General features: G+C 36.9%; 1 protein-coding gene across 1 annotated transcript; it reads right to left on the bottom strand.

Annotated features, from left to right (window-relative positions):
* Positions 1–1,412: 1,412 nt before the first annotated feature.
* LOC128216876 (probable 28S ribosomal protein S25, mitochondrial) lies at positions 1,413–12,048 on the bottom strand. Its single transcript, XM_052923580.1, has 4 exons — positions 11,842–12,048; positions 5,364–5,470; positions 4,798–4,888; positions 1,413–2,611 (listed from the first exon to the last, which is right to left on the bottom strand). Exons 1-4 carry the CDS (start codon positions 11,976–11,978, stop codon positions 2,440–2,442), a joined length of 507 nt encoding a protein of 168 aa, XP_052779540.1. The 5' UTR covers positions 11,979–12,048; the 3' UTR covers positions 1,413–2,439.
* Between the last annotated feature and the right edge of the window lie 30 nt (positions 12,049–12,078).

Raw genomic sequence — 12,078 nt, 5'->3', positions numbered from 1 at the left:
CTGGTTACAGTTTACATGTATGTGGATATAAATGTCTTCCCTGGTTTTAGTTTACATGTCTGTGGATATAAATTTTTTCCCTGGTTACAGTTTACATGTATGTGGATATCAATGTCTTCCCTGGTTACAGTTTACGTATAAGATGACATCTATGTTCTCCCTGATTACAATTTACATGTTTGTGGACATCAATGTCTTCCCCTGTTACAGTTAACATGTATGAGGATATTAATGTCTTCCCTGGTTACAAGTTACATGTATGTGTATATCCACATCTTCCCTGGTTACTGTTAACATGTATGTGGATATCAATGTCTTCCCAAGTTACTTTTAACATGTATGTGGATTTCAATGTCTTTCCTGTTTTCAGTTAACATTTATGCGGATATCAATGTCTTCCCCAGTTACAGTTTACATGTATGTGGATATCAATGTCTTCCCCAGTTACTGTTAACATGTATGTGGATATCAATGTCTTCCCAAGTTACAGTTTACATGTATGTGGATATAGATGTCTTCCCCGGTTACAGGTTACATGTATGTGGATATCAATGTCTTCCCCAGTTACAGTTTACATGTATGTGGATATCAATGTCTTCTCTGATTCCATAATATTGATGAAAAGTCCAGCTTAAACATCAAGGCTATGATAAAGACATTTCTACATACTTTGTTTCAAAAACAGATGAGCTTATAAGTATGTACAGTTGCTCTGGTGTACCCAAATAAAGGCTTATTTCTTTGAATGCAGTTTCCCTTCCAATAAACATAAATAGTATGCTTTAAATTAACTCTATGACAGAAACTGTTCAAGCTTTAACTGACAGTTGAAGCTACTAGTATTTTGTTTAACAATTAACACATCACATCACCAAACGGTACCAAAGAATATTTTTTTAAAAATCAAATCACTATTTTTCTATATGAACAAAATTGCATATTACAGAGAATGATTGAAATGTTAACTAATGTTAACTATTGTTTAAATCAAATTGATATGTACCTAGTGTTAATAGACAGAACTATCATGCAACACATCCTATTGACAATCTAAATTGCTAAGCCTGGTGGTAGGGACACAACACAGATACAATAACTGAGACATATTTAGTCAATGGAAGGGACACAACTCCAACAGAAATACTGGAACTTTCTTAAGGCCAATGAGAGAGACACAGCTCCTAAATAAATACTGAAAGAAATATTCAGCCAAAAAAGGACACTACTTTTCCACATGATGAAGTCAGGATTAGATTTTGAGAAATATCTTTTGTTCATGTAATTTTGTATACTGGTAGTTTTAACATGTAACATACTTGACTGTGTGTTTTAAATCTGTTATGACCATAAATAACATGTATTTATAAATCCAAACATTAAAGACGATAATAAAATAGTCCATCCATATGGTATTATATGCATCGTATTTTATTGAAATGTTTGATCAAGGGTCATGTTGACTTATATCTAACATATAATTTGTAAACCAGTAAACCATTTCTATCAATAACTGTTCTACAACCTCTTCTTTAAACAGGGTTAAGGTTATTGTATATAGATGCAAAACCCTACCATTCCAAGTCATAAGGCACGTATATAAAGTTTTAGATCAAGATCTGTATGAGAGTACTGCACCCTAACCTTTTTCAGTAGTACCCCACTGTGCCCTTTTTGAGACCAGCTTGTGCACCCTTCCACCTTCTAAGAATTGAATGCTGTACGTATAGTCAATTGGTTTCTATGATTTTCTTAAATGCTCATTAAAAACACTTACAAACTCAATATACCTGGCAGTTGGAAGCAAAAATTACTTTAATTTAACACATTCCTTACATTTTTAAGTCAAATTTATAATATCTTAGTTCTTCACTGCCCATCACAATATAACCTTTTTACTCTTAGCATCCTGTCCACTTTCTGCAGCATACTGTCAATTATAAACTCTGGCTAAAAACCTATATAATAGAATGATTACAAAACTCCTCATACCTCATCATAGACATCTAAAACTTCCCATACCTCACCATAGACATATAAATTAGATTAAAAAGTTATTATACATTTTTTTATTTTTTCAAATCACATGTTAAAGATTAAACATTCACAAAATAACCACATAAATTTATCCATTGAACAAATAACTAGTCTTGTTTTCTACCATATTCCTGATTACCAATATCAGGAAACCTATCTTGCTATGCAGCGACCATTAACAGTATACAGGTGATCTGTCTTGCAATGCTGCAACCATAGCTTTTTCTTTTAAACATCTAAAATCACAAACAGGAGAATCATTTTCCGATGTTCCTTTCAGATATGCTATCTGTGAATATTTTCACTGCCAAACAAGTGTCCTTCCCTCAAGATTTTCTCAGGAAAAGAGAAAACGAGGAAAAAAGTACTTCAAGACACATAGTTTCAGCGCACAAGTTACATTCATCAGGACTCTTCACTCTGTTGGTACTTTCCCTTCATTGTTCGTGGCATGGGAGTGTAGCCCGGGCATGGCCTCTGTCCCGGGATCTCACATATACACCAATGATCACAGTGGAAACCAAAGTTGGCAGGGTTAAACTTGGTCTTCTGGGTGTAGTAGTACGCTTGCTTTTCACTGAAAGAAAAATATCAGTTTATGCCAGTTTTATATACCGGTAGTGTTCTCTTATGAACATGTATTTTTTATGTTTAGAAGAAAGGAAATTAAGTATACAAGAAAACAACAACATTTATTAAAATATGAGAAAGAATTTAAACAAGGGGACTAGAAAAATGTGTTTTTCAATTGATATAAGACAAGTATTCAAATAATCAAACAAGTTATGGTCAGTTTTTTTACTCAAACCTACTTGTGTCTTAGGACATGAGTTTCACAAAACTGGTCCATTCAGATCAAGAAACAACTTAATAAAATCTGTCTTGGAAAGCGCAAAATTCTCAATCATAACCAGCATGTGTTACATGAAAAGAAAGGATCATAATGCATTTTGTGGTGTTAAAAGTCAGAAGGTACCAAAACCTTCTGTATTTGAATGTTATTTGGTAATGTCCGGCATAAACCTCACAAAATGTCCTGAGAAAGAATACACTGACAATAAAATCAGTGAAGCCACCTGGACACTTGGACAATTTAAAGGTCAATGGCCTGTTTCTTTCAAGGATTTTAGTTAAAACTTAGACGCAATCTTTATTTTTGAATTAAATACTAGGTAAAAATCAATTCACACAAATTATACACTAACAAAAGAATGAAAAAATGAAAATTTCCAACATATGCCTGAGACATTGAATGAAACAGCCCACCTGATCTGGCAAATTCAAGAAAAAACAAGAGATGTTTGTCAAACATTATGCCCCCTGAGCGCCAAGTTGCCAGAAATATTTGGACAATTGAATGAAATATGCATGGACTGAAATGACAGCTGATTTGTCATTGGATGCATATGAGGCAGGTCATCTACTGGTCATACCTAATCTTCATGTCAAGTTTGATGACCATAGGTCCGGGAATTGTTGAGTTATCACTCGGACAAGCTTTGGTCTTCCAACAGACCGACCGACATGTGCAAAGCAATTATATAACCCCTCTGCTTCGAAGGGGGGCATAATTAAACTAGATGTTCACTGAAAACTGATACTTCAACTCATGCATTTAGTGACATATAAATTTCTACAGTCTACTATATAAGAAAATAAAATATGGACAATCAGAAAACCTTTTTTCAGCTTACAGTCACACTGACCTTGACCTTTGACCCACTGACCTCAAAATCAATAGGGTTCATCTGCTGGTCATGACCAATAAGCCTACCTAGTATGAGGTCCCTGGGTCAAAGCGTTCTCAAGTTATTGATCGGAAACCGTTTTTCATGTTAAGGTCACACTGACCTTGACCTTTGACCCACTGACCTCAAAATCAATAGGGTTCATCTGCTGGTCATGACCAATACACCTACCAAGTATGAGGTTCCTGGGTCAAAGCGTTCTCAAGTTATTGATCGGAAACCGTTTTTCATGTAAAGGTCACACTGACCTTGACCTTTGACCCACTGACCTCAAAATCAATAGGGTTCATCTGCTGGTGATGACCAATACACATACCAAGTATGAGGTTCCTGGGTCAAAGCGTTCTCAAGTTATTGATCGGAAACCGTTTTTCATGTAAAGGTCACACTGACCTTGACCTTTGACCCACTGACCTCAAAATCAATAGGGTTCATCTGCTGGTGATGACCAATACACCTACCAAGTATGAGGTCCCTGGGTCAAAGCGTTCTCAAGTTATTGATCGGAAACCGTTTTTCATGTAAAGGTCACACTGACCTTGACCTTTGACCCACTGACCTCAAAATCAATAGGGTTCATCTGCTGGTGATGACCAATACACATACCAAGTATGAGGTTCCTGGGTCAAAGCGTTCTCAAGTTATTGATCGGAAACCGTTTTTCATGTAAAGGTCACACTGACCTTGACCTTTGACCCACTGACCTCAAAATCAATAGGGTTCATCTGCTGGTGATGACCAATACACATACCAAGTATGAGGTCCCTCGGTCAAAGCGTTCTCAAGTTATTGATCGGAAACCATTTGGTATTCCGACCGACCGACCGACAGACAGACAGACCGACCGACCGACCGACATGTGCAAAACAATATACCCCACTTTTTTCAAAAGGGGGCATAATAACAGACTTTAATAAAAAAAACAGACTTGGATAATATACAGGATTTTAAACGCCTTTCTGTAAGGTTTGCAAGTTTTGCATAGTAGATTTCTAGTAACCAGGGTTACACTCACGGAGGCTGTTCACAGAAGGCGTGCAGAACGTGCTCATGTATTTCCTCCCGACTACGGTCATACGCGTCCACTATCTGCTTCTCCCCATTTACTGCAAACAGAAAAGTGTGAATATGCATGTGTATGTTTTTGTTGGTAGGAATAAAGATCACTTAATGATGCTTCATGACCACCAAGTAGTAAATCTGGACATGGCTGTATGTACAAAAATCATCTTCAAATAAAAATGTGGATACAGTGTGGATTACCACATGCAATTCTTTGATTTTACCTCTAAAAAAATTTTTTGCAAAAGAATAGAACAAAAATTTAAATATTCAAAAAATGGCAGTGTCTTATCAATGAGAGTTTGACAAAATATTGTAACATAAAAAGCAGGAGATTTTTTTTTTTTAATCACGTCTTGAATTGACTGTGTTATTTGCAAATTCAAACTAGCTGTGTCTGACCAATATTACAATTTGCTTTGAAATTATTATATTACTACTTGTATTTACCACTTTGAAAAGTGATCCTGTGATACAATGTTGACAAGAGGGCCCCTTAGAGTATATAATACAACTTACAAAAGAAAAACTGTATGAAAGGTGTTGGAGTCATGTTCTTGAATCTCACAATCTGCAAATCAGCATTTTTGTACTTGATCTGTGGAAGGTGCCAAAACTGGAACTGACTGAAATCAAATATATTTTGCATAAAAACATGTATTACTGTGTAAACGAGAGTTTTGTAGCATTGCTTGATTACAGAAGCACACAGTATGATTAAATCATTAATAGTATAACAGGCAGTTTAAACTGATATGGTGACTCATGTTCACAGTGTATTAGTAATGGCTTCCATGAAAACTCATGCCAAAGATGCAAAGTATGGTAAAGAGCCCTGTCTGCAAACTTATATTTGCACTGATGAACAAATAAAACAAATCTCAATTTCAAAAATCTCTGTTGCAAATAAGGCACTGTTGCCAACTATTACTTATCATATGTTAATATTTATTTCTTTTAACTGGATTATAACAAAAGCTGATATACTCATACATCATCACTCTCAGGTCTGTTTCCTTGGTTAAAGCCAGTAATAAAACTTGTAAACCCCTTGGGTGAGAGGAAGACACCTATATCACTTTCACATTATTTAATATCATTGATTACCCACATATACATTGACATAGAAGCTGATCAATTCACATCAACATTCCTGTAAAGACAAGAACACTGATGCAAATGACAATACCCGGTTGAAGTTGGAATTCAAATATTTTTTAATTCAAAGATACATTTATATAATATTGAAATGCATCGGTGCTCCTGGAAGAAAATGTAGAGGAGTGTGGTGATATTGTATATCAGTCAAGTGCAAGAGCCTTGCAGTTCAGCTCACTTTTATAGTCATGGAGCTGACTTTGACTTCACAGTTGCAAAGTTCAGCTATGTGTGTGAGGGTTACTATCTGGAAAGGGTGATCAACATTTGTGTCAGTGGTAAAAGTGGCACTCTTAACTCTGTAGGGATTCAGAGCCTGACGAGACTGAAATAGGACACCATCTGGCTATAAATCAAGGTCAGGGTTAGTTAGTGCCTGGTTTCAGTAAGTTACAAAATCTGTACTTTTTAAAAATAACATGTCTGATTTTCAGGATTTTTATTTTTCAGGTAAAGCAGTGCGTTCGATAAACTATTCAAAATGTTTATATTTAACCATTACAATTGTCTAAAACATATGTTCTCCTATTGTGTAATATAATATATTATATTTAATAAAAATTTTTGTCATGAATTGTGACATCAGCTATATTTAAAAAACTTGTTATCTTGAAACTTAGAGTCTTAAAAGTCTTTCCAAGTCACCAATTCTGAGCCTCCCATCTGTCTACATCATGTATAACTTGGCCATGTGGTTGGATGATCCTTAATATCACAAATGCAACTAAAACACAAAGTTCTATTATCTAAGTAAATATAACATCACTGATCACTCAGGATTCAACTTTTTTGAGAGCTGGACCAGTAGTCAAGTAACTAAAAAACCTACGAGACCTGACCTATACTGAATAACTCTAAGTGTAAAATCTCTTAATACCATACGTCATACTTAGATTAACAGAACCATTACTTCTTATTCTTAATATACAATAATTATTCGCATAAAATACATGATTTGCATTTGAAATTGGTCTATTGTTGCAATACTTGGGATCCAAACATGCATGTTGTGTAAAGATAGCATTCACGCTCAAACTGGCATTGCTCGCGTTGTTTTACTAGAATATACGAGAACATTAACAAAATTTAACAGCATTTTAATGAAGAAGTAAACATGCTCATCGATTTTAACTGTAAGTATAATGATGAGTGCGCACCCCAAAAGCCTTAATCTGAATACGCAGTAAAGGTTGGTACTAAGGTTGGTCAATATTTTTCCTGTTCATTTCAGCAGTCACCAAAATTAGACTTTTGGATGAACAAGCCCAAAAACTTATTATATATTTATATACTATATTTCTGAGAGGCTTCCCAGGGGATTTTGGTCTGAATTCCAGGGGATTTTGATATTACACCAGAGGATTTTTACGCAATGAAAATTTGCGCAATATCTGCATTTATAATATAAGAATAAATACAGAAATACACTCAAATTACAATAATTTTTGGACTTAGTCATCATGATCCTTCATGGAATTTCACACTTAAAATATTATTGATGCTTTCCATTGTCAACCTTAAGCAAGTTTTTTGTTGTTTTTTTTAATTCCAGGGGATATGAATCCTCTGGCTGGGGACCAGGGGATGGGTCGAAATTCCGGGGGATTTTTCCCCCCACCGGGGGATATGGCATGTATGGTTTAATGTCAATTCATGAACAAGCCCTGCTATATAAAACAAGAGATGTTTGTCAAACATTATGCCCCCCTGAGCGCCATGTTGTCAGGATTATATGGACAATTGAATGAAATATGCATGGACCAAAATGACAGCTGATTTGTCGCTAACATTGTATGCCGTTGAGGCAGTTTTAAGATTATGACCATTCAAAGTTTGAGGATAGAGTGTGTTATGACCATGGCCTTTGACCTCAAAATCCATAGTAGTCATTAGCTGGTCACCAAAAATCTAAATGTTAAGTTTGAGGGCCATGGGTGCAGGCATTGACAAGTTATCACACAGACAAGCATTTTTCATTCAAGGTCACTGTAACCTTGACCTTTGATCCAATGACCCCTTAAATCATAAGGGGTCATCTACAGGTCAGACACAACTCCAAGTCAAGTTTGAGGGCCATGGGTGCAGGCATTGTCCAATTATCACTTGAAACATTTTCGCATTCAAGGTCACTGTGAACCTGACCTTTGACCCAATGACTCCTAAAATCAATAAGAGTCATCTCCTGGTCAGACCCAACTTACATGTTAAGTTTGATGATCATAGATTCAGGCATTGTTGAGATATCACTGGGAGAAGATTTGTTAACTTTTTTGCGTTAAAGTTTACTGTGACCTTGGCCTGATGACCCCCAAAGTCAAGAGGGGTCATCTACTGGTCAGGCCCAACCTTCATGTCAAGTTTGATGACCATACGTCCAGGAATTGTCGAGTTTGCTTTCAAGGTCACTGTGACCTTGACCTCTGACCCCTAAAATCAATAGGGGCCATCTACTGGTCAGGCTCAACCTCCAAATCAAGTTTGATGGCCGTGGGTGCAGGCATTGTCGAGTTATCACTCAGACAACCTTTTACCATTCAAGGTCACTGTGACCTTGACCTTTGGCCTGATGACCCCAAAAACAATAGGGTCATCTACTGGTCAGGCTCAACCTCAAAGTCAAGTTTGAGGGCCATAGGTGCAGGCATTGTCGAGTAATGACACGGACAACCTTTTACCATTCAAGGTCACTGTGACCTTGACCTTTGGCCCGATGACCCCCCAAAACATTAGGGTTCATTAACTGGTCAGGCCCAACCTCCAAGTCAAGTTTGAGGGCCATGGGTGCAGGCATTGTTGAGTTATCACTCGGGCAACCTTTTATCGCTCAAAGTCACTGTTACCTTCACCTTTGGCCCAATGACCCCTAAAACCTAGGGGTCATCTAATGGTCAGGCCCAACTTCCATATCAAGTTTGATGACCATAGGTCTAGGCATTGTTGAGTTATCACTCGGACAAGCTTTAAAATTATTTTACCATTAAAGGTCACTGTGACCTTAACCTTTGACCCGATGAGCCCTAAAATCAATAGGGGTCATCTACTGGTCAGGCCCAACCTTCATGTCAAGTTTGATGACCATACGTCCAGGAATTGTTATCACTCGGACAAGCTTTGGTCTACCGACGGACCGACGGACATGCCTGTGCAAAGCAATATACCCCTCTTTTTGAAGGGGGGCATAATCAAGAACCTGAGCAAGCCCGGAAAGCATTTTACAGTGCAGGGCTTGTGCTAATTTCGACCACTGTTTCAGCGCCTTTTGTTTTATTTACCTAGTACTTTGAATTCACCACGGCACATTTAGTTAACAGTATACACATGATTTGTGATGGAGAGTGTAATGAGAGTCTATTTAAGGCAAGTGGAACAGGCACACTGTACAGGTAGTCCAAATAATTGTAAGTTGACGGATTTTTTTTAGATTTTTGATATGGCAAATCCTTCACATACAAATTGTTTAGTATCAAAAGTGGGTAGTTGTTCCGATCAGGATTCCGGGTTAAAGCATATAGCGTCTATAAAATATCATAAAAACAAGAAATATTACCAGATAATGTTATTTTATATTAGTTCCGTGCACAAAAAATAAATATCCAACTTATAATTATGGGCACAGTTTTAAATTGCTCGGAACATTTTTGCCATGGCGGAGTTGTTACGATTGTATAACCAGGGCTCATCCTAGACAGAAATTTTAGGGAGAAGTGAGAACGGGGGAGGGTGCGTGAGGGGGGTTCCCCCTCCTGTAGGTCAGAAAATTTTGAGATTTTAATAGTCAAATGGTGGGCTCTGGTGTGTCCTGGACAACTTTTCTATGCATTTAAATACGTGTTTAAATTGTTTTTAAAATAGTCATACTGGTTGTTTTTAGTTGGAATTAATTTGTTGAATATACCTTTAAAAAAAAGTCAAGTTTCAAACATTTTATTACATGCAAACGGTTAACCTATCATGCACACATACATATATATCAGAATTTAAATACATGATGGCATCTTGTAACTCAGTTACACTCTTGTTTGATGTGTAAGAGGGTGTGGGCCCATTCATGAGATGGCCAAGATCAGCACCTATGGCCCCGGCAAGCTGGACGTGGTACTGAAATTCCTCCTTGGGGAGCTCCCACTTAGCCAGGTGGTAGGCAGTCTTAAGGAGCTTGGGGTCAAGCTTGTCATCCTTGGACAGTTTGGCCAGTACGATTTTCCTCATGGGTTCCTGGGAACGCAGAACTGTCTCTCCAAGGCAGCCTTGTGGTGATTTGCTGAAAAATATTTTGCTGAAAATACACATATTTCTTTAAAAATATTTCACAGTATCTCATCATTTTCAGCTGTCATTTAAAATAATTTGGGCATATATTACAACATGTTTTAAAATATATAAAACCAGACACCTTAAAATTAATACCACTTTGAATTGATTTATCTGCGGACTAAGCAATGCTTCTATTGTTTTAATAAATACTTACACAAGCCATGTCTCTGATGATTGGTTGTTTTTGCTGGTTGGTCATGTCCAAGGGCGTAGGCGTTGTCCAACTTAGCACATCTACAAACTTTTTTTATCTGCATCTTGTTTGTACCAACTGAAATTATTTTGATAATTTAACTTTTTGAATGATTTCTTATTTGAACTGTCGATCATGTCATTACTATCAACATCGTCAGCTTTACGTTTCAGGCCTGGGGAATCCCGCAGAAGCCACGTAGAAAGCATGATTACTATTAAACAGAATGCAAAATATCTCATATATAGAATATTGATGTGAACCGATCGAAGAAAAAATAATGGAAACATTTCTGAAATAAAAAACAACAAACCTGGAACTGTGATTCGCACTTGCCCTTCTCGCTAACTTCGCAGTAATCACACCCAATTAAGTTCATTTGTCATCAGTGCACATCATTTAAACCGCTATTGTCATAAAGTATAAATCCTAATTGGCCCAAATTGACTTTTACAAACATCGGCAAGTGTAAATATTAATCCCTTACAATTTTATTACATCGATGACGTAGCGCATGTACACAAAGTCAATGGTGCAAACACGTGCCTTGATTGAATAAAACAAGCGTTCTCATTGGCCAAAGTCAAAGGAGCATATTTACTAGGTTTAACACGATTGGCTGTTTGTCAATCGAGCTGACAGGCGGAGTTGCTCTGTTTTGATAAGCATTAGTTCTTAGCGATATAGACTTTTTGATCTTTGAAAAAGTCGGCGAAGTTGACTTTGCTTTGATCTTAAAAAATAGCGAAGTTGCCGCGGGCAGGGCGACTTAATCGCCTGGTAAGATGAGCCCTGATAACGAGGTCTATCTGGAAGCTTTGTCGGAGGAGGCCGAGTTATTACAATTGTATCGAGTTGTTCCCCTTCGCATAATTGTTTTCTGTGTCAGTCAACTTTCGTTTTATTGAAAAGGTAAACAACTTGTTTTAATGCATTAAATGCTTGTTTAGTGCAAAATAACATTTCACTTACATGGTAAAATATAAATATAACTCTTTATGATCAATTTCAACCATAAAATACTTCACTTAAAACAATTTCAATATTTTTAAAACACCCCTGTTTTTTGCACATTCCCGTTTAGACATTAGGGATTAGAAGAATCCGGTATAACACGTCTATTATTTTAGACTAACTGTACAGGCAGATTGTATAGTGAGGCGATACATTAATGACTCCTCAGTAGTCAAGCTATGTGTATATGTGTATAATGGTGTCTATCTGGATGTCTATCTGGATGGTTGACTGGCCTAGCTACTTCAGAAGCCCCCCCCCCCCCCCTAAAATTACTCTGGGCTTACACATCAATTCTTAATGTGAACATGTACTTACTACAGTCCAGAACTTGCTTTTTGATTCACGTTGTAATTTACGGTCATCACCTTAATTTCAGGCTGTAAAATAATTTTTCCTGCCTCGAGATACTTTTGAGTATATCGCACAGGTGCAATGCCTCTAAGGAAAGGCATTTTTAAAGGTTGTTAACAGAGAAATTATTGGAAAAACAACATGCACAATTTGATCATGTCCTTCATCTCAAAACGCTCGACGAAATCAAGCGCTTAATTT

This window comes from Mya arenaria, chromosome 14, assembly GCF_026914265.1.
Source record: "Mya arenaria isolate MELC-2E11 chromosome 14, ASM2691426v1".
In the NCBI taxonomy this organism is placed as follows: Eukaryota; Metazoa; Mollusca; class Bivalvia; order Myida; family Myidae; genus Mya; species Mya arenaria.
Note: the sequence above shows the minus strand (reverse complement) of the source record. Positions and strands in the feature narration are given on the sequence as shown.